At 36.2% G+C, this 24,242-nt stretch overlaps 1 protein-coding gene across 1 annotated transcript in view; it reads right to left on the reverse strand.

Moving 5' to 3' along the window:
• The window catches only part of ENOX2 (ecto-NOX disulfide-thiol exchanger 2), a 91,281-nt gene that overhangs the window by 35,838 nt on the left and 31,201 nt on the right, over positions 1 to 24,242 (reverse strand). The window contains 4 exon segments of the mRNA XM_015589861.1: positions 4,215 to 4,321; positions 5,938 to 6,150; positions 7,565 to 7,797; positions 19,169 to 19,379. Of these exon segments, the coding sequence (XP_015445347.1) occupies positions 4,215 to 4,321; positions 5,938 to 6,150; positions 7,565 to 7,797; positions 19,169 to 19,379 (764 nt within the window).

Below are 24,242 nucleotides of genomic sequence, written 5' to 3' on the forward strand. Positions count from 1 at the left end.
TAAGTTTTTTTAGTTACAGACTTACATATCTAAAATATTTTTGTTGGTCATGGGATTACTAACCTATCAACTTGAAATTTTGAAGAAGAGGAGAAATAAATATTAAATTTTCATGAGATTTATATTAAGTCAACACTTTATTCCCTTAAATAAATATTTTTTTTTTCTTTTCCCCTCTAGAAAAGTACTGGCGAAAATATCAGTATGCTTCCAGATTTGTACAGCTTGTAAGATCTAAGTCTCCCAAAATCACTTATTTTACAAGATATGCTAAATGTGTCTTGATGGAAAATTCCCCTGGTGCTGATTTTGAGGTTTGGTTTTATGATGGTAAGTGCCATTTTAAAATGGTAATTTTTTTAGTCTACGGCCATGCTATCCTGAAGAAGCTCAATCCCTGATCTCCGGCTAAGCGGATCGGGCCTGGTTAGTACTTGGATGGGAGACTACCTAGGAACACCAGGTGTTGTAGGCATAAATAATAATAAATAATAAAAAAAATTAATCAGTTAGGCATATATATTTCATTTGAGCCAAACTGTCCACATATGCTGGAGAGCAATATCTCAAATGCTTCCTCATTACTCTTCTATAAATATCCAATACTAAGTCACATGAATGGGATAGAAGGCAAAGAGAACAGAGGTTAGAGTATAAAACTACAGTTAACTTATGGAGAGCATTTAGTAAATGACAGTACCCCTAAGTAATGCAAGTGAGATTTTAATTATTTTAAAACCTTACCATAAAAGTTCTTGATATCTAAGAAACTTGTTTGTTTTTTCTATTCTTGGTGGATCCAAATACCTTCAGAGTGAAAGGGTGAAAAGTGGCATTTATCTTAAGAAGGTATTCCATCTAGCTTGGACATAGGTACAGTCAGAAGGAGGACTCTGAGCCACTGAAATGCAGGGAGCAAGAGAAATAGCTGCACCTCCCAAATTTTCCCCTTTTCCCATCCTGGTATTTGGTTTTAGTGCAAAACCAAAATAATGGCAATGACATGCAAAAATATTTTCCAGAAATTTTCATTTGTGAATCTCTACCTGAAATTGAGTAGGTCACATCACTGATAGACTACATCAAAAAAGGCAATAGCTCTCCTAAAGTTTCTATACTGCTTTCTTGCTCACAGTAGACCTGTGCTATTTTTTTTCATTTAAACAGTGAACTGTTAGTGATTTCTGAAAGTGCATTATAATGATTTTGAGTCTGTTCTAATGGTAACTTTTCTGAAACTTAGAAATTCACATACTACTCCACAATGGAGGGCAGAGTACTTTCAAAATAAACTAAAACTGAAATTTTAGACAGAGGAAAATGCATGAAAAGAATCACATACATATCAGCTGACATTCTCGATTTATCATAAAGTAGGAAAACCATAAATCTTTGCATGTTAACTACTGTATGGTTTCACAAAAAAAATTATATGTACTTAAATTCATCTTTAAAACTCATGTTTTATTATGTGAACATGATTATCAGAAAAGCAGAATTTCTTGTTAATTGTGTAACAAAATTTTACTTGCTTAGACTTTCAACATTATCAGAATTCTTGGTGAGAAGGGATGAGATGAAGGAAGAAAAAGGAGCAGAGAATAGGTAGACAGCTTCTACACTTATGTAGGATTTGATTCTGTGACAATCAATACAATGAAGCAAAGCGCAAACACAAATTCTTAATCAATATCTATTGTATGATACATAATGACTGATTATCAATTAAGTTGATCCTAACTTTTAGTAAGAGGAGGGACTTTAGCTTTCTTTTATTAGCCTTTCCAAACTGTATCAGTAGAAGCCTCACACATATAAATCAAGAAAGTAAATCAATAAAAAGACTATTTAGTAAATTAGTCTGCTTGGCATATGCTACCAAAGTGAGTGCCTAAACTCTCTGCTTTCAAGGATATATTTTTTTTCTTACCTTATAATCTCTATCCCACCAGAGTAAGACAGTGTTGGCTGCTGGTAGGAGGATGACAATGAGACAAGAAATAGCTACTTCGTGATATAAGAGGTCATCAACTGGCTTATTCCCAGAGGCAACTGGTAAAAAATGTCAGAAACTCCAACTTGATGAAACCCCTGATTAAGGAGTTGTAGCTTCAATGCTCAAATACCTAAAAAAGCCGATCTAGTTGATTAAGTGACTGAGATGCTCTGATTCTCAGTGGAGTGTTATACGGCAGCCCCAATTTAAGAAGATTGTTTTGTCACTTTCTACAGGATACTGCCTTTAGTCCTCAGAGTTGCCTGTTATCAAATGAAAGTATGCAGAAATTAAAAAAAGAGCCACAATTTAAAGAGGCACCAATATAAAGCAGAAGAGATCTTTTAGGTTTAAGAAATGCAGTGCCAGAGGAAGGTGATAAACTATGTTTCACTCTCAATTGTTTTACTTCTCAAGCTTGAGTTATTCTAGGTAGACCTTAATTTAGTCCAATCTAACAGGCAAGAAGCATTTTTCTGGGTTTCTACAAAGTCTACAAGCCACATCATGAAACAAGTAGTTCATGATAAATCCTGCTAGCCAGATGCTTTATCCTTATCACTCTGCTAAGGAAGTTCTACAATATTAGGTGGTAGGGTTTTAGCACTCAGTTCTCTACAGACCCAGAGAAATGTCCAGCTCACTGACATAGCTAACTTTACTGAAAAGATAATTAAACTCAACTATATATCCACCAGATAGATAAGCTTGGTATGTCTACAGAGAGCCTTGATGAATAATATTAGTGGAGCATATTTTATTACAAAGTTATTTACAGAAGAGTTTTAGGCAAGTCTTAAGTGTTCCTTAAGTGTCTTAGGCAAGTCAGTGTTCCAACCAGAAGCTACCTTCCCCTACAAAAAGGCAATAGAGATGCTCCTCCGCTTATGATGGGGTTACACCCTGATAAACCCACTGTATGTTGAAAATATCATAAGTCAAAAATGCTTTTAATGCACCTAACCTACTGAACATCATAGCTTACCTAGCTGGCAGAGCACAGTATCTAAAAAACGCTGGCACACAGTACATGTAAAACATGGATACTATATCTACATATTAGCCCTTATGGAATTGTTAATAATAAATTGAAATAATACTATTTTCCCTTTACATAGCATTTACATTTTTCAAAATGTCTACATATCTCTTATCTCATTTAATCTTGTAAGACTGGTTTCATCATTAACTCCAATTTATAGGTGAAGAAATAGAGGCTGAAAAAAGCTAACTTGTTCAAAGTCATATAGCTATAATGTGTCAGAGCTGAGATTTGGATTCATGTCTGACTCCAAGTCTAGTGTTCTTTCCAACTACACCACACCTATTGGGATGTAGGTGAGATAATCAATGTGAAAGTGCTTTATAAAATGTAAATACCTTACAAATGTTGTTTAAATATTAAGGAATATGACAACCTGCATTGATAGATATAATGGGATTGCTACCAAACTGGCAAAGAGAACTCAGAAACGAAGTTGAAAAAGTGGCTGCATACATAGATCGAAAGTGTCAGGGCTGGTTAATGAAGCTGCCCATAGGAACAGAACAACTTGAGGTATATGTAACACCATTCCAAATGTATATCAGTGAAAACATGCCTCCCATCTTGGTTTTTAATCTTGGATTCATAATAGCAACTTAATCACATCAGACATATTCTAATGGCATATTAGGCTAAAAATGTCACTTGAGCACAAGCAGAGAGGTATGTGTCAACCTTAATCTGAAATCAGAGTACTCTGTTACCTTTAATGCAGCCACCTATAAAAATGGCTGAACAGGTTTGATAAAAGAAGTTCAGAAATGTCAATGCTCCAATGTAACACCAGGCTGCTTCCAGTCTCAACTGTTAAGACACTTTAATAAATGGAAGATAGCTCTAATAATACACTAGATGCACAGGTCAGTAATTATTGTTGTACTCAAGACTAGCTAGCTTAGAGAAGTAAAATTGTAATTATCACAGCCACATTTTCACTACTAAGGTTCCCATCCAGTAGAATGCATTCAAGACAACATGTGCACATTTATTATCCTTTTGCAGCAGGTGGTCTGGACACAGAGGCAGATTATAGAACATATCTTAGTGTTTCCTTAGGGTCTTGTTGTGACCATGGGAGCTTGGCACTATTTAATTTTGGCTAAACTCCAAATTGATAACCGGTTAAAGAAAGAAACTCTCCCTCAGTGGCTACCAGAGTAAAAATTTACCAACCTTAGCTTGTTTGTACCAAACACTGATGTTTTTATGATGGACTTTTGTGAAGTGGTCTCATGCCTTTTGTTTAGAGGCAGAATGGTACACAGCTACTATCTGCTCAACTGCAGCATCAGATCAGCAGTTGAATCAAGCCAGAGTATCATCCAAGGATGGCAACAAAAAGGAAAAAAAAAAAGAAATAAGAGAAGCATCAGGATTATTATATCTTTCTGTATGACACTACTAAGCTATGCTTATATTCAGAAAAGGCTATGTATGTTGGGGTAACCAGAAGGTTTGAGGTGATATGGTGACTAAAGTTTTAATATAGGCAATATGTATTCATTCAGCCAGGAGAGGAAATAGTTGTGAATGTGATTTAGTACTACTGACCTTGCACAGCATTGCAGCAAACAACTAACTGTGCCAGCTAGCTCCTTTTCACTGCTGGCTTCTTTCATAAATTAGCCTTCCAAAATGAGCCTGGATGCTTCACTTCAACAGAATCCATCCTTTTACTATTCTGAGGTTTAATCAGAAGCATAAAATCAAAACCTAAAATTATGGAATGCATTTTAAGTTTACATAGTTAGGCTTGTTGACTGGAGAAATGTAAGTTTTGTGAAAGAATGTGTAAGTGCAATCTTAGTATTTTTCAGAGTCTCTTAAGATATCAAAAGGGGAAATGTGTACAAATATTTGGAGGCTTTATACCAACCAGTTTAAAGGAAGGGAATCTTAGACATGACATTTTTTGGAAAAGAGAAGAAGGACAAGAGCCTCTGCTCAGCTAATGATTTAAGGATTTATATTCCTATGATGCTCATTGCCCTCTTTTTCTATTCATTTTAAAATCCTAAAATATGTGCTTTCTCCTCCTGGATGCTATGTCCATATATACTTTCAAAATAGAAGTGGAAAATTAAACCACTTCTCCTTAATACAAAATATATGTGAGTCAACTATGGAAAGTCAGCTATAAGAAGAGTGGGCCATAACTATTTAAAGGCAAAACCATAAAACTTTACCTTTATTCTTCAGGTGAATACAGTTCCTTGCTCAAAAGATATGTGCATAGTTTTGTAACATGGTGAACTAAAAATATTACTCAAGAATTTTTCTGATCTGTCTCATTTAAGAGAACTTGGGTAGGTTTAGAGTGGCACTACTTTTTGAAATGGTCATTTCAGTGGCTTCCTATTCTGTCCCAGTGTCTGTGATATCCAACAAAGGAAATATAGAAGAAAGGAAATTAGAAACAAAAGATTGAAGTAGCAAATTTAGCTTTTATTCAGTCACCTTGGGAAATATAATTACATTTATTACTAAAATTGATTACTTGAAAAGCATATTATGTGATAATAATCATACAAATCTTACGAATGCTGATGCTATATTCTAACTTTAGCAGCAAAATTCTGAACTTTCCATTGAGGCTTGGGGCTGCTTGTAACTTGAGAACAAGCAAAAGTAGAAGCATAGGATCGTGACCTAAGTGTCAATGTTTCTAAGGAGCCGAAGTAGATAAACCAGAGAAAATGAACATAGGATATCTCTATATGTATCCTGTGAAATTGGAGCTTAGGCATTTGGCAATATAAGGAGAGTGCAAGGCTGAAGAATGGAGCCTTGCCCTTTGACATGGAATGGCTTTGTAGGCCTGGCTCCTGTGTAGAAAAAGTGGTAACTAAGTGAAGTGCCCTCTCATCTTTTCAGCAGAACTCTAATTTCCACTCACATTGAATGAGAATTCCAGAAAGGGCCTGCTTGAACTTCTCCTTTGCTTCTTCCATGTCTTTCTCATGGGTACCTTTATCATTCACCAGGCGGCAGATGTGGCCGTTGGCTGACTGGATCATGGAGTAGAAGTTGCTGGCGCTGCGACGGTTCACCTCTCCTCACTCAATCCAGATGAGCAAGGTCTGCACAGCTTCTGAGAATTTTGAATCATCTGAAAAAAAAAGAATTTATTTTTAGAATAATCAAAAGTAACCAAATCTCGATCTATTTTCCCATTATGCTGGCAAAGAAACCACCATGGCTTTTTTTGGCAGTGGTTGTTGAATGAATTGCTAAGGATGAGGAGCCATCCATGCATACACATACACACACTACAATTTGAACTTCTTGCCTCTTTCCTGTTTTTCAGTGTAGACATATGCTGAGATGTCAGCCTTCCTTTTATAGCAGCTTTTCATTTCACTACTTGCATATAGTCTTTATGTTGATGCTCACTTTATGCTTAGGTCCACACAACCAGCCAACTCATTAAAAAATTTCAAATTGGCCTGTTTGGAGTTATATGAACAGGTAAGTCTTGACCTGGAATCTTATCAATGCTTTAACCCTCTCCAGCTTTCCAAAATATACCATTATTTCTTTGTCTCTATTCTGGATTCTATGTTTTCTGCTTTTCTATTATAGGAATACAAAATCAATTTTAAAAAAAGGATTTCTTAAATGTGCAAATCCCTTAGGCTATATGGTGCAACCAGTTTTGGTGAATGAAACCTATTTTGAAAGTGGAATTAGCAGCATCTTGCTGAGCCTGGAGCACAAGAAGCAGGGAAAATTAATACCATTAGAGGTGAGTTGGTGTCATAAATAAGATTACTGGGACACCAGAATTTATCCAATAAAATCAACCATACTTGAAGAATAAAAAGGCTATTAGCACAGAAGACCAGGCAGGTCAATTAATATTAAATTAGCAAAATGGTTTTGAGAGTCAAGCAAAGGGAACAGGAATCAAAACTAAAGGAAAAGCAGTGTGATTTAGCAATGTCTAGTAGTCTCCATAGTTGCCGTGTGAAATAAGTTGCCCATTTTAAGAGATTGAGCAAGTCCTCTTTTGGTTGGTGGTAGCTAAGTCTTTGAGTAATCTAAGAAGAATGTACACTGTTAGCACTCTCCGGGCCTTTGTTTTCTCATCTGTAAAATGAGGATTTTACAAGAGTTTTCCAGGGTCACATCAACTTCTATCATTCTGATTTATTCTGATTTGGAATTCAAAACCAACTTGTTATCTATGGTAGGGTGCTTATAGGTCCCAAGTCATGGATCACAGCTAAATTCTCTGATCTGGAAAAGTGTAAAAAACTTGTTTCTTCTTAGTCACCTGATTTGTGGAGAGAAAAATGCCACCCCTTGAGACAGTGAAAAAGCAGAAACAGGTCAGAGGGACAGATTTTCTGGTTCTTGAATTACTAAGTATATCTCTATATCTGTAAGGCCCCCACATGTGAAATGTTTAGAATCTGTCAGTGGAAAATTCAAAGAATAGCTGCTAATAATACAAATATATTTATTAAATTTCCCCAAAGAAAAGAGATCTTTTAATCACAAAGTTCAAATTTTCTCTATGCCTTTTAGTTTTTCAGCAGCAATGCTGCATTCATGATCTGAATAGTGGACCACTGAGGGTGGGGATGGCAGGTGCAATCTTTCTTCTTCCATTTTTCTATGGTGGCACTCTTCCCTTGCTAGCATACGCTGTTTGCATTCCCACTCATAAAGGTCATCTCGAGCCTGTGCAAAATCAACATGGAGCCGGCCTGTGTCCTTCTTGTCAGTGTTAGAGCCCAGGTGAATACAGTAACTTAAGTTCACAGAAAGGAGAGAGGAATACAAGAGCAGCCCAGTGGCTGAAAAACTCTAAGTATCTTTCCAAGTTAAGTGCTATAGATGCAGTTGCAGCAGTTTCAAATGACCACAAACCCCAAATTCTCTCCCCACTACTAGCAAGGTAAATTATCAAACGATTTGGAGTATTGTCTCAGCTCTGATAACAGTTTACTGTTCTATGGGTTGGATCAGTCTTTGTTGTAGGAGTTCCATTCCTCCATCTGCCATCTTAGCTCTGGCAGAGAGAGGCTCTGTGGGTAATATATCAACAATGAGCTGTATGATGCCGATAGCGCGCGCGCGCGCGCGCGCACACACACACACACACACACACACACACACACACACACACACCAAAACAAAAGAAAAAACCCCAACAAATGAGACTACAAAAAACTCAAAAGGGATGTCAGAAGCATAGCAGAGTGAGAGAAGACCCCAGGTCTCTTCCCTTGAAATAACAATAAGTTGAACATCTAAAATTCAACAAATAATGCCTATCCTGCACACAAACACTGAGTGAGTAAGTTATCTGAGCATAAAAGCTTCCAGAGGTCAGAACCGCAGGAGTTGGGCAGAAGATTGGGAGGAACAAAGAAGCTGCCTCTTGCAGGCAGAGCTCCATGCAGGAGTACAGGGAGGGGAGAATTTGTGGCCGGTTTCCTGAACCGCCCTTCCGAAGGAATCTGTGAGCTCCACACAACGGAACCCAGGGATGAGGCAGAAAATAGAGCAGGGTCTAACTGCAGAGTGGCAACAGTAGGTTAATAGCAGCTGCAGTTGTGAGAGTACTAGGCTGAGATATGGAGATAACAGTAACTTCCACCTACCAAACAAGAGGGCATAAAATCCAAGACCTAACACCGTGGAGTCCCAGGGGAATCTGACCAAACACTACCAAAACTGTCACTAACACTGACAGGGACTGAGACCGAGGGTAGAGATCATGATTGAATATTTATAAGAAAAAAAGATATTATTAATTCTCAAAAGGGATCTAAGAGGCTTAGATGCCACTTACTAGAAACTACCCCTCTCCCCCACCCCCGCAAAATAAAAAAAAAAAATTCTTAGCAACAGGCTATATAGAGACCTCTATATAATAAATCTTCTTTCTGAAAAAAAAAAAAAAAAGCAGAATATACATCCATTAATGCTCAGGTAGTAGTCCATTAAACACCATGAACAACAAAGGTAACAAGGCATCTCAGAAAGAAAGAGAAAAATCTCCAGAAAATAAGCTTATAGACATAGAAATATGTGACTTAAATGATAGAATACACTCCCATCAATACCCAGGCAGAGAAATAGACCATGAACAACCAAGGTGACAAGGCAGCTCAGAAAGAGAAAAATCACCAGAAAATAAGCTTAAAGATGCAGAAACACATGACTTAAATGACAGAATTCAGGATGGTACTTCTGAAAAAAACTCAATGACATCCAAAAGAATTCATTTCAACAATTCCAGATATGGAGAAAAAAATAAATCAACAGAATGAGTTTTTTAGATGGAGATTGAAACCATTTAAAAGAATGAAATAAAATTTCTGGAGATGAAGAAGACACTAAAAGAAATGAAGAATGAAATAGCAAACTTGGGAAACAGAGATGACCAAATGGAAGAAAGGATAAGTGATATCAAAGACAGACATCTAGAAATAATTCAGAAGGAAGAAAAGACTGAAGAATGAAAAATAATGAAAGAAAAATACAAGAACTAGTTGACACCATCAGGAAAGTCAGCATAAGAATAATGGATATTTCAGAAGGAGAAGAAAAGGAGAAGGGACCAGAGAGCATATTCAGACAAATAGTTGAAGAGAATTTTCAAATCTAAGGAATGAGCTGGAGCTTTGAATCCAAGGGGCTAACAGAACACCCAGTTATCTCAATCTAAAAAAAGATCTTCTCCAAGACATACTATATTAAATTTATCAAAAACTAATGACAAAGAAAGAATTCTCAAGGCAGCCAGGAAAAAGAAGACGGTAACCTATTAAGGAAAATCCATTGTACTATCTTCAAAGTCCTCAACACAAACCTTACAAGCAAGAAAGAAGCAGAACCAAATATTTAAACTATTAAATAAAAAGAATTACCAGATAAAAATAATGGATCCAGCAAAGCTCTCCTTTAGATACGAAGGAGAAATAAAGACCTTTCCAGACATACAAAAGTTGAGGGAATTCTCCACAATGAGGTTGGCAATAAAAGAAATAGTGAAAGGGGTCAACCCAATTGAAATAAAATGCCAAAAAAATGCATAACTATGAGTAAGACAACTAGCAGACAGACAGAAGCAGAGTAGTGCAACCCTTATTAAGAGGAGGGTATTATAAGCTTAAAAAATAAGAAGAGAATTGCTATTGCAAGATAGAAATGAACGTTCAGGATACATAGGGACAATTTGGGATAACAATAACAGATAGGGGAGGAATCAAAGATCCAAATTTACAAAGGGGAATGGAGATAAGGCACATGCAGAAGAAAATGGACTACTGTATATATGAGCATCCTTTACATATTCTTAATGGTAAACACATGAAAAAGATCCAGAACTGAGGTATATAATATGAAACGAAAAGGACCAGAGGGAAAAGTCACAAAACTCAAACGCATTGAAAAAATAAAAAGACAGAAATGCAAGGACAAGAAAACAATGGAAACACTAAGCAACACGAAAGCAAAAGATAAAATGACTATAGGAAAACCTAATATTTCAATAATTACCGTAAATGTAAATACACTGAATTCACCAATAAAGAGGAACACAGTTGCAGATTGGATCAAAAAACAAAACTCATATGCTGCCTCCAGGAGATATATCTCAGTTCCAAAGACAAATGTAGACTCAAAGTAAAGGGAGGAAAGTGATATTTCAAGCAAATGGCATTCAGAGAAAAGTGGGGTTATCAGTACTAATGTAGGATGAAATAGACTTTAAAATAAAAAATGTTAAGAAAGATACTGAGGGACACTTCATAATGAAAAAGGGAATAATACGCCAAGAAGACAACATAGTTAGTAATATCTAGACTCCCTATTAGGGAGCTCAAAAAATATAAAGTAATTACTAACAGAACTATAAGGAGAAACAGACCAAAACACTATCATAAAATGGGACCTAAACACCTATTGTCGGATATGGACAGGTATAACAAACAGAAAATCAATAAGGAAATAACATTCTTAACTGTCACATGAAACCAATGGGACATAATTGATATTTACAGATCCTTTCATCCCCAAACAGCTGCTTACATTCTTCTCTAGTGCGCATGGAACATTCTCAAGGTTTGACAACATATTGGACACAGAGATAGCCTCAACAAATGTAAGAGGGTTGAAATTATATCAACCATATACTCTGATCATAATGCTGTGAAGCTGGAGATTACTGTAAAAGGAAAGTGAGAAGAACAAATACAAGGAGATTAAACATACTACTGAAGAATAACTGAGTCAGAGAAGATATTAAAAGAGAGATTAAGAGATGCATAGAAACAAATGATAATGATAGTACAACATCTCAAAACTTTTGGGACACAGCAAAAGCTGTCATAAGAGGAAAGTTCAAATCATTATAGGCCAACCTCAAAAAACAAGGATGAGTCCAAATACATCTTAAAAAAACTAGAAAAGGAAGAACAAATGACATCTTAAATAGAAAAGGAAGAACAAATGAGGCCTAAAGTCAGCAGAAGGAAAGAAATAATTAAAATTAAAGCAGAAAAAAATGAAATTGAAAACAAAACAAAACAAAAAAAAATAAATACAACAAAGAGCTGGGTTTTTGGGAAGGTTAATAAAATTGACAAAACCCTGGATAGATTCACTATAGAAAAAGAGAAGAAGGAAGAATTCCAGGAAGGTCAGATAAGATAAGCAATATAATGACATATGGTGCCCAGCTGGTCATTGGTTGCCTTAAAACAGCAGTTTCATTGGACTAGTGGGAACAGATGCTAACTTGTAGTAGTCAAGTAGTCAATGGAGTGAGCAAGAGCAAGGAATGTTAGGGAAAGTAGACATTCTTTGAAGAATCTTGGAACTAGAGGACAAAAGAGAGAGAGAGAGAGAGAGAGAGAGAGAGAGAGAGAGAGAGAGAGAGAGAAGAAATAGAAAGAAGGATCAAGAGATACTTAGAAACAAATGATAATGATAGTACAACATATCAAAACTTTTGGGACATGGAAAAAGTGGTCATAAGAGGAAAGTTCATATCATTACAGGCTTATTTCCAAAAACAAGAACGAGCCTAAATAAACAACCTAATACCTCATTTTAAAAAACTAGAAAAGGAAGAACAAATGAAGCCTAAAGTCAGCAGAAGGAAAGAAATCATCAAAATTAGATCAGAAATACATGAAATTGAAAACAAACAAACAAACAAACAAACAAACAAAAGAATAGAAAAAATAAATGCAACAAAGAGCTCGTTCTTTGAGAAGATTAATAAATTGACAAACCCCTGGCTTGACTCACTAAAGAAAAAAGAGAAAGGACACAAATAAACAAAATTAGGGATACAAGAGGGGAAATTACGACTGACATTGCAGAAATACAAAGGATCATAGTAGAATACTATGAAAAAGTATATAACACCAAATTTAATAACATAGAGGAAATGGACCAATACTTAGAAAAATACAACCTTCCTAGACTGAATCAAGAACTGGAAAACCTAAGTAGACCGATCAGCAGTCTGGAAATTGAAGCAATCATCAAAAACCTACCAAAAAGTAAAAGTCTAGGACCAGACGGCTTCACCAGTGAATTCAAACAAACATTCAAAGACGATTTAATACCTATTCTCCTCAGACTCTTCCAAAAATCGAAGAGGCAATACTATCCAACTAATTTTACAAGGCCAGTATTACTCTGATACGAAAACCTGGTAAGGATAACAGAAAAAAAGAAAACTACAGACCAATATCTCTCATGAACACAGATGCAAAAATCCTAAATAAGATAATAGTGAACCGAATACAGCGACATATTAAAAAGATTATATACCATGATCAAGGGGGCTTCATCCCAGAGGCACAGGGATGGTTCAACATACACAAATCCATTAATGTAATACATCACATAAACAAATTAAAAAATAAGAATCATATGATCATACCAATAGATGCAGAAAAAGCCTTCTACAAGATACAGCATCCATTTATGATCAAAACCCTTAACAAAATCGGTATAAGGAAAGTATCTTAACATAATAAATTCCATCTATGACAAACTCTCAGCCAACATTATACTGAATGGTGAAAAACAGAAAAACTTCCCTCTAAGATCAAGAACAAGGCAAGGCTGTCCACTATTGCCACTGTTATTCAATATAACATAGGAGGTCTTAGCAAGTGCAATCAAAAACGTTACTGTATTTGCTTATTGTTTCTAGTAGTGTTCTTGTGGAGTCTTTAGAATTTTCTATATAGATAATCATGTTATCCACAAATAGCGAGAGTTTGACTTCTTCTTTTGCTATTTGGATGCCTTTTATATCTTTCTCTTGCCTGATTGCACTCACTAGGACATCCAATGTTATATTGAATAACAGTGGCGATAGTGGACAGCTTTGCCTTGTTTTTGATCTTAGAGGGAAAGTTTTTAGTTTTTCACCAGTAAGTATAATCTTGGCTGAGGGCTTGTCATATATTGCCTTTATTATATTAAGGTATTTACCTTCTATACCAATTCTGTTATGTATTTTGATCATAAAAGGATGCTTTATCTTGTCGAAGGCTTTTACTGCATCTATTTATATGATCATATGATTCTTATTTTTTAGTTTGTTTATGTATCACATTAATCGATCAGTGTATGCTGAACCAACCTTGTGCCCCTGGGATGAAGTCCACTTGATCGTGGTGTATATACCTTTGTAATATCTTGCTGTATTTGGTTCCCTGGTATCTTATTTAGGATTTTTGCATCTGTATTCATGAGATATATTGGTCTGTAGTTTTCTTCTTTTTATCTTTACCAGGTTTTGGTATCAGGGTGATATTGGTCTCATAAAATGAATTGAGAAGTATTGCTTCCTCTTTGATTTTTTGGAAGAGTTTGAGGAGATAGGTATTAAATCTTCTTTGAATGTTTGGTAGAATTCACTGGTGAAGCCATCTGGTCCTGGACTTTTACTTTTAGGGAGGTTTTTGATGATTATTTCCATTTCTATACTGCTGATCAGTTATTTAGATTTTCCACTTCTTGATTCAGTCTTGGAAAGTTATATTTTTCTAAGTACTGGTCCATTTCTTCTAGGTTATTAAATTTGGTATTATATACTTTTTCATAGTATTCTTATGTGATCCTTTGTATTTCTGCAGTGTCAGTCATATTTTCTCCTCTTTCATACTTGATATTGTTTATTTGTGTCCTTTCTCTTTTTTCTTTAGTGAGTCTAGTCAGGGGCTTGATTGTCAACTTAATTAATCTTCTCAATGAACCAGCTTTTTGTTGCATTTCTTTTTTCTATTGTTTTTGTTTTTGTTTTTTTTCGATTCATTTATTTCTACTCTAGTTTTGATTATTTTTTTCCTTCTGATGACTTTAGGCTTCATTTGTTCTTCCTTTTCTAGTTTTTTTTTTTTTTTAGATGAAGCATTAGGTTTTTATTTGGGCTTGTTCTTGTTTTTGGACATAGGCCTGTAATGATATGAACTTTCCTCTTATGACCACTTTTGCCGTGTCCCCCAAATTTTGATATGTTGTACTATCATTATCATTCATTTCTATATATCTCTTGATCTCTCTTTTTATTTCTTCCCTGACCCAGTTATTCTTCAGTTGTATGTTGTTTTATCTCCAAGTGTTTGTGGTTCTTTCCCCTTTCTTTTTACAGTTGATCTCTAGTTTCAAAGCATTATGATCAGAGAATATAGTTGGTATGATTATCTCTGTGTCCTAGTATGTGGTCAATCTTTGAGAATGTACCATGTGTACTAGAAAAGAATGTGTAAGTGGTAATTTTGTGATGGAAGGCTCTGTAAATGTCAATTATGTCCAGTTGGTCTAATGTATCATTTAAGGATGTTATTTCCTTATTGATTTTCTGTTTGAATAATCTGTTCATATCTGGCAATGTGGTATTTAGGTCCCCTTGTATGATAGTGTTTTGGTCTGTTTCTCCCATTAGTTCTGTTAGTAATTGCTTTTTATATTCCGTGGCTCCCTGATTGGGAGCATAGATATTAATAAGTGTTATGTCTTCTTGGTGCATGATTCCCTTTATCATCATGAAGTGTCTCTCAGTATCTTTCCTTACATTTTTTTTGATAGTAGTACTGCTACTCTTGCTTTTCTCTGAATGCCATTTGCTTGAAATATCACTTTCTACCCTTTCACTTTGAGTCTATATTTGTTTTTGGAACTGAGATGTGTCTCCCGGAGGCAGCATATGGTTTATTTTATCCAATCTTCAACCTGTGCCTTTTTACTGGTGAATTCCGTCCCTTTACATTTAGGGTGATTATTGAAATATGAGGTCTTCTTATAGCTATTTTATGTTTAATTTTGGTTGGCTTTTGTGAGTTTTCCCTCTGGTCCTTCTTGTTTTATGTTAAATACTTCGGTTCTGAATCTTTGGTGTGTGGTTATCATTATGAATATATTAAGTATAGTTTTATATATACAGTCATCCTTTGTCTTCTGTGCTTGCCTTATCTCCATTCCTCTTTGCGAATTTGTATCTTTGAATTCTCTCCTTTTCAGTCATTATTATCTCTCTTTGTCCCTATGTATGCTGAACATTCATTACTATCTTGCTATAACAATATATTCTTATGTATAGCTTATAATGCCCTGTTCCTAGTAAGGGTTAGACTCTTCTGCTTTTATCAGCCTGTTAGTCACCTTACTCCTAATTATGCTTTTTTTTTTTGTTATTTTGTTTTAGGTGAGCTGACCCCTCTCTGTATTTCTTGTAGTGCAGCCCTTGTAGTGGAGAATTTCCTCTATTTTTTTTTTTTTTTGTATGTCTGGAAAGGTCTTTATTTCTCCTTCACGTCTAAATAAGAGCTTAACTGGATACATTATTCTTGGATGGTAATTCCTTTCATAATAGTTTGAATATTTGATTTAACTCCTTTCTGGCTTGTAAGGTTTCTGCCCTGAGAATTCTGTCTTTGTCTTTGATTTTTGATAATTTTAATACAATATGTCTTGCTGAAGGCCTTTTGGGGTTGAGATACTTGGGTGTTCTGTTGACCTCTTGAATTCCAAGCTCCAGTTCACTTTTTATCTTTGGGAAATTCTCGTCAACTATTTGTCTGAAAATGCTTTCTAGTCCCTGCTCCTTTTCCTTACCTTTGAGAATGTCCATTATTCTTATGTTTCCTTTCCTGATGGTATCATCTTGTTCTTGAATTTTTCTTTCATTATTTTTCATTCTTCGATTTCTCTTTTCTTTCTTCTGATTTATATCTAGATTTCTGTCTTTGATAACACTGATTCTTTCCTCCATTGGTCAACTCTATTTCCCAAGCTTGCTATTTCCTTTTTCAACTCTTGCAGTATGTTTTTTATCTCCAGAAGATCTATTCTGTTCTTCTTGAGGGTTTCAATCTCCTTGCTCTGCTCATCTAGTTGTTTTTTCAATTCCTGAAACTGTTGATATGACTCATTTCAGAACTCGCTGAGTTTTTTCAGAAGTACCATCCTGAATTCTCTATCATTTAAGTTGCATATTTCTATGTCTTTCTGCTTATTTTTTGAAGATTTTTCTCTTTCTCTCTGAGATGCCTTTTCACCTTCATTGTTCATGGTGTTTAATGGAGTATTTCTCTGCCTGGTTATTAATGGAAGTGTGTTCTGCTTTTTCTTTCTTTCTTTCTTTCTTTTTTTTTTCCAGAAAGTAAATTTATTATGTAATGGCTCTTAGCCTGTTGCAAAGAAGGTGTTTTCTTTTAGGTTTCCAGTAGGTGGCGTCTAAGTCTCTTAGATTTCTTCTTTTTATAACATCTTAATAATGTCTTTTTTCCCCCCTTATAGATGTTTAATCATGCTTGCTATCCTCAGTCTCAGTTCCTGTCAGCATTAGCGACAGTTTCGGTAGCGTTTGCTCAGATTCCTTGGGGCTCTGCGTTGTTCCGTCTTGAAGGGTGTTGGGGTAGGGGTCCTCTGTGTTGCGGGATGGGTAAAAATCAACTGTTGTTTCTCCTCCTTCCTCGCATATCTGCTGTCTCTGTTTCTCTGCCTTCTGCTCTGTTGACTGGGCACTGCTGCTGGTCACATGGAGCTCAGAGCACTGCCAGGCAGGGCTGTTCAGGGAACTCGCCACACTTTCTCCCTTCTCCCTCCTCCTACAGGGAGCTGCAAGAGGCAGCTTCTTTGTTTCTCCCAGTCCACCGCCCGACACCCCGACATCTGGGGTTCTGAACAGTGGTAACTGTTATGCGCAGATCCTACACTCAGACGTGCTGATGTGCAGTTTGGGTGTTTTTTGTTGAGTTTTATGTGTTCAGCTTATTGTTATTTTAAGGTTAGAGATTTGGGAATGTCTCTCGCTCTGCCATGTTTAATTCAATCTCAGCTGTACACTTTAACAGTAAGGTATATATACATTTACGCTGTGTGTCCACCTCCGATAGTTAGATTTCTTTCTGTCACCAAATATTTGACACCCTTTACCACATCTACGTCCCACTGCCCTCCTCTCCCTTTACATATGATAGCCACTAGTCTATTGTCCATGTTCATGAGTCTCTGTTTCTCCTGTTCATTTGCTGCTTTTAGATTTATATCCCACATATAAGTGATATCATGTGATTTTCAACTTTTCCTGTCCAGCTTATTTCGCTAAGCATGATTATTTTGAGATCTATCCATGTTGTCGCAATGGCAATATTTCATCTCTTCGTATGGCTGAGTAATATTCCATTGTATATATGTATCACAGCTTCTTTAGCCAATCGTTTATCATAGGACACTTTGGTTGCTTCCACGTCCTGGCCACTGTGAATAAAGCTGCTATGAACATCAGTGTGCAAATATGATTTTGGATATGAGTTTTCAAGTCTTTAGGGTAAACACCCAGTAGACGAATTATTGGATTATATGGTAGATCAAGCCTTAGATTTTGAGGAACCTCCATACTGTTTTCCATAGTGGCTGTACCAATTTGAAGTCCCACCAGCAGTGTATGAGGGTTCCTTTTCTCTGCATCCTCTCTAACATTTGTTATTACTTGTCTTGTTGATCATAGTTATTCTAACAGGTGTGAAATGGTATCTCATTGTGGTTTTGATTTGCATTTCCCTAATAGCTAGCGATGTTGAGCATCTTTTTATATATATGTTGGCCATTTGTATGTCTTCTAGGGAGAAGCGTCTGTTCAGGTCTTCTGCCCATTTTTTGATTAGATCATTCCCTTCCTCTCCCTTTCTCTCCCTAAATCTCTCCTTCTTCCTCACTCCCTGTTGTTATTGAGTTGTATGAGTTCATTGTATATTTTGGATACTAGGCCCTTATCAGAGGCATTGCTTGCAAATATATTTTCCCATTCGGATGGTCGTCTCTTTACCTTGTTGACAGTTTCTTCCTTCTTCCTCTCCTTTCCTCTCCTTCTCCATCTCTATCCCTTTGGAAGTTTGTCTGCACGTCTTTGTTATATCCTCAGGAACCTAGCTCTCTGCCCAGCAGTCAACAAATATTTGATAACTAACTGAATTTCGTAGTTATTTTTGAGTATCTATTTTTGGTCCGGATTATGTCCTAGATGCTGGCAACTCAAAGTTAAATAAGACATGGTCCCTCCTCCTAAGGAGTTCACATTCTGGTAAGGGAGAGACCTGTAGAAAGAGACAGTTCTAGCATGGTGTTATAGGTGTCATGTGAGGAGGAAACAGCAGGTGCTATAGAATCATTGAGGAAGGGTTGCCCAAACCAGCTTGGGACAGAGTGAGGAGAAATCTTTCAAGATGTTATGCTTGAGCTAGAGCTTTAGGGTGTGAAGATGTTTGTATGGCAGATGAATGTGGAAAAGTAATTCTAGTCAGAGGAAAAGGCATAAAACACCATGGCACATTCTGGGAACTAGTGTTAGTTTAATGTGATTGGGACATGTATGTGAAGAAAGGATTGGGAGATGACTTTGAGAGGTAAAATAGATAATCAAGGCCTTCAGATGCTACAGGTAAGGTTTTGGAGTTATCCCATAGAAAACTGGGAACTACTGAGAACTTTAAAGGAAGAAGGTGAATGGTAACATGCATTTGCTATCTCCTAAGGCAAGAAGCGGTATCATTAAGCCCAATGTTTATCTGCCACAGATGCAAATATACTGAACCTGAATCTCTGCATTGTGCTTGTTGGGCACAATCTTCATGACTAAACACCTACCAGAAAGATAAAGGACTTTGTCCACCATGTACTCCTCAGCAAAGCGAATGTGACAAAAGTTCTGTGTGCTCTTTCGAATAGCAATAATCTCTCCACATTGTTAAAAAACTTCCATGATGATCTGCTCTGTCCCATTTTCAGGTAGGCCACCCATAAATACTGTTTTGCATCCTGGTAGTCGTTCTCGGGTTGCAGGATTTGGAAGATCTAAGTATAAATGCAGAAGCATTTGAAATTAAAATGTTTGCTTGGTATAGACTTCTTAGAAACTTTACATGTCTCAGAGATAGCCCTTTTTCCTGAGTGCCAGAAGCATGAGGTCCCCAAGGTACTCATCTCCATTCCACAGCAAATTGGTTGCATGAATCTGAAAATCATTTTATTCAATGATTTGGTGCTGATAATGTCTATAGAATAAAGTCTCAGATCCTGTCCGTCCCATTCAGAGTTTTTCAGTTTTGTTCTTTACTTTTGTTGCAACAACCAAGCTATGTCTAATTTTCAGTCATTTTTATTAAGAAGACAGTTAGTTGGAAGAAATCCCACTGAGTTTAAACTTTTACTCTCAAGAATTCTTAGAATCGAGGTCCTTGAGAGAAGGGTTTGTGTAATTCAGTTTGTACTTACCATATTCTCTCTGTTTATGCTTATTGAAAGAACAGTTCTAGAATTAATTTCACAACGATAAAGTGAACATTTACAAAAATATTTATAGCTCTCAGAATGATTTGGTTGACAATGTCAGCCAGAGTACAAACCATCATTTTTAGTTTGTTTTTGTTTTTGTTTTTGTCTTTTTGATACCAGTGAGCCCTTCCTTGATGGAGAGGTGAGGTCCAGACTCAAACATGCAGCATTTAGAGGAAACTATGAAAGACAGCAGAGAAAGTAAACTCCTCTGGGAAATCATTAACTAAAGTGAGATAAATCTGCCTATAGGGTCACTAAAAACCTACTTAATGAGATGATTCTCTCCCTGCTAAAAAAATAATGTGCTTCCTACTCACTCATCTTATACATGAAGCCTGTTGTATCTGCCAGCTCCTTGTTGTTATTTATATGTATCAAACATTTTCCAAGCAAAATCCTACAGTTCATAGCCCCCCGAAAACAATCCATGTTGGTAAAGGGTTTTTCTATTGCTGGTTTTGTTTCTCCAAATCTGCAAGGATTTGGAGAGCTCAACAGCAGCACTTAGCAATGATAACAGAGCATTCTTCAATAGACTCACATACAAAAATAAACAAGTCTCACTTGTCTATTAGGCCAAGGCTCCCACCTGACTCTTTTTCAAGTTAGCAAGCAGATGATTTGGGAGCTTCCTTGGGTATCAGCATCTCTAGCTTCCTCACTTTGCTACCACTGCCTGTCTTCTCAGTGTGGCTCAGAATAATCAGGTTCAAATGTTGTTCTCTTTTCTTCTATTTAGTCAATAAAAGTGGCAGAGAAATTCAGGGAACTTAATTTTTTAAATGTCTATAATTTCAAGAACTCTCTGTATTGATTTTTTAAATCCATATGAGAAATTTAAAGAGAAAAAGAAGATAACCTGGTGAGCAGGAATCTGAAATGTCTTAGTCATGGACACTGTAGAGATTATAGTTTTAGCCAAAAGGGGTAAATTTGGTCCAGAATTTCATGAGGATTATGCTTCTGAGTTTCAAGAACTGGAAGGGATTCTAGATATCACACTTTCAGTGATCCTCAACTCTGGAAGCACATTAGAATCAACTTGAGAGTCAAACAAATAAACAATGCCTGAGCTCTACTCCAATGAGTCTGATTTAATTAGCCTGTGCTGCAGCCTGTGTATTATTTTTTTAAAGCTCCTCAGGCAACTATTATGTGTAGCTAGGATTGAAAACCACCAACCTGGTCTAAATTCATATTACAGAGGAAAAATCTTAGTCGAGTAATGTTGAATGACTCATTCAAGGTAACCAAGTTAGATCAAAAGATAAGGAACATGAACTTGGGTCAGGATTTTAAACCATAATTACTCACTGTCTGTATGACCTTGGGAGAACCTCTGAGAACCTAATTTAAAATAGGGATACTATTTTCTACCTTACAAAAGTTATTGTAGGATAATTGATATTATACTGTCTATATTGCATGTAATACAACACCTAGCACTTGATAGGTTCCCAATAAATAGTAGTTATTATATTGTTATTATTATTTACTATTATAGAACCCAGGTTTCCTGATTACCAATCTGGGACTTACCAGAGCTCTATCACAAGTTTGGAGTAGAGTGGTAGTTAAGACCTGGACTTCCAAATTCCCAGCTACTTTATTTATCCAGATCTTTAGATAAGACTGGGTTTAGGAATGGATGCCTCTTAGTGTTAGAGGAATCTAGAGCTGTGAGGACACATATGTTTTTGATCATGGAACACAAACCAGCCACTTACTATATAGGTAAATAATTTGCAAGAGCATCCATATAGTTAGAACAATGTTTTCAAATCAAAGACTTTAGAATAAAATCATGTTTCAGGATCCTTCTGAAATTTACTATTTAAAAGAATTTGATGGCAAAAAATCTTTTTGTGAAGCAAATAATAACCCTTTTATATTATTTGAGTTTGTTTAGTTAGGTCTACTTTTAGGTCCATTGATAGGCTCTAAGGAATGTCTGTTTATTGCTGCAGTTATATATAACTCTAAACATACAAAGGCCCCTTCCCTTGACTAAATTTATGAGATTTAATAATTCTGTGATGAAGTCATCACCCTGTTTAGCTGCTGTGATTATTTTGTGGTGATTGTCTGCTAAGTAAAGGAGCATAAAAGCCACTAAGAGTAGTGTCAAGAATACTGGGGATTTATTTATTTTCCTTGGGTAAATGTAGAAAACCTCTTTAATAGTATCTGCTGAGATTTAGGTGTATGCCACCAAACAAGGCAGTGGTGGAAGGTCAAGGCATTAAGGAAGATTATTTATAATCTTTAAATAACAGCTCAAAGCAATTTGTTGTCTGGGCCTGATTTTTTAATTCCACTGAAATACAGTGACCTAAGAATAGCCGTGATAACTCCATAGGAGAGTAAAATCAAAGTTTACCTATTAATCAGGTAATCTGCTAAGCTCTTGTAACACTCCAATCAACATTCTGGATGGAAAAGAAAATGTCCATGTAAAAAGAGTCAAGATAACTGGGCATGTAAAGAACTCTAATTTCTGGTAATGGAAAAGGAGATGCTTCTCGTAATTCTAACTAAAACTAAGCACATATTCTGGGGAGCTGTGTGGTGCAATCAGTATTAAGATCAGAGTCACTGCTGATCTTTGAGAAGTGAGGCAGAGAGCAGCATAGAGGACCCATAAACCATTTGCATCTTGCTTTTCAAAGGAGCATCATGGATCACTCAACTAGTTTGCCAGAATTTACATACTGCAAAGTCTTTGAGCTGATTTTATTCGACAGCCCAAGAGTGAAGGCCCCTTAGACAATCTGCAGTGGTCAGATATATTTTAATGTAATCTCAACTGATTGAAAATAATCAGAAGGCTGGCAAGTCTTTATTAATTCTCAATTTACCCATTTTCTCAAATTTTCTTTATAGAACACAACCCCAGGGACCAAAATGAATGAGGTTGGTCTGTTTTGAGATAGTAAAATGAAAAAAAAAATGGTCTTTTTCTGGTTCTTGGGTGCTTTCCCATGCGCCTGGACACATACAAAAGATTATATCCCACCATTTATTCCATGTGTAGTGTTATTTCACAGTAGACTCAAAATGCAACCTCTCCATATAGAAGGTCTATTAGCTAGAGTGAAAAATCTTGGCAAAATTAAGTTCTCTGGAGATGGTCCTGCCTCTTCTTACACCACCAACTGAGAATTGCTAATTGGGAATGCAATAAATCTCTGATAGCCACGCCATGATAAAAAGTGACTGTGTACTAGAAAGCTTTCTTTTGCCATATCTCTGACTCCCGGGAATCAGAGGATGCTGCTTATAGGACAATGCAGAACTCATCATTTATCTTTAGGAGACTGGTGCACAGTCAAGTCCAGTCTAGTTTGAGCCATTGAATTTTTAGTCCAGAACTGATTTTACCTAGTCTATAACAAAGGTTAAGTTACTTACCCAAAATCTCATGGCTATTTAGTGGTGGATATCTGGGATAAGAAAGCAGATCTGTGTCACTTCAGGGCTCGAGCACTTAACCCTTATACCATATTGCCTGCTTCACTGAAGGTGCAAAGTTCTGTATGCCACCTACTAACTTTCCCTTACTTTTCTTAATATATTTTGAGATGCTTTTGCTTAAGTGAATAATTATTGTGGTAACCACATTTTTAACATCAAGAGTTGTACTTTTAGACCTGGATAAAATGTTGGAGGTATCTATACTAATCTAATCCAATACCCTTGCTTTACAGATGAGGAAACTGAGACCCAGGGAGATTATGTGATTAGCCCAAGATCCCACAGATAGTTGATGACAGAGCTGGGAGTAGAACATAATTCTCTTGGTTTTTTAATCTGTTAGTTTGCTAATTATAATATAATACCATTTTTGTACATTTGATGTATATTCACCTAGAAAAGTCTAGCAGTAACTTGGCTATATGTCTCTGAAGCTCAGAAGAGAGACATGGACTAAAAATATAGATTTTGAAATTGTCAGCATGTAGGTAGGTTAATTACCCCATACTCTCTTGAGTTGCTTTCTAGATTTCCAACCTCTCTATTCATCCATCCATCCATCCATCCATCCATCCATCCATCCATCCATCCATCCATCACTCTAGAAATATTGATATGTCAGACCTACTGTATGTCAGACACTTTTCTAAGTGCTAGAAATGTGTCAGTAAAACAACAACGAAAATAACAACGACAACGACAACACAGACAAATATCCCTGACTTTGTGGGTTTTACATTCTATAAATTACATATTTTGTTAAAAAATAATAAATATTTTGTAAAAATTAGAGAGGGTAAGTAGGATTGGGAGTATGGCAGGGAGACTAAACTTTTAAATAGATTGTCAGGGTCACTGAGGAAGACATTTGAGCAAATACTTGAAGGAGGTGAGTGAGTGAACCAT

This window comes from Pteropus alecto, unplaced genomic scaffold (assembly GCF_000325575.1).
Source record: "Pteropus alecto unplaced genomic scaffold, ASM32557v1 scaffold145, whole genome shotgun sequence".
In the NCBI taxonomy this organism is placed as follows: domain Eukaryota; kingdom Metazoa; phylum Chordata; class Mammalia; order Chiroptera; family Pteropodidae; genus Pteropus; species Pteropus alecto.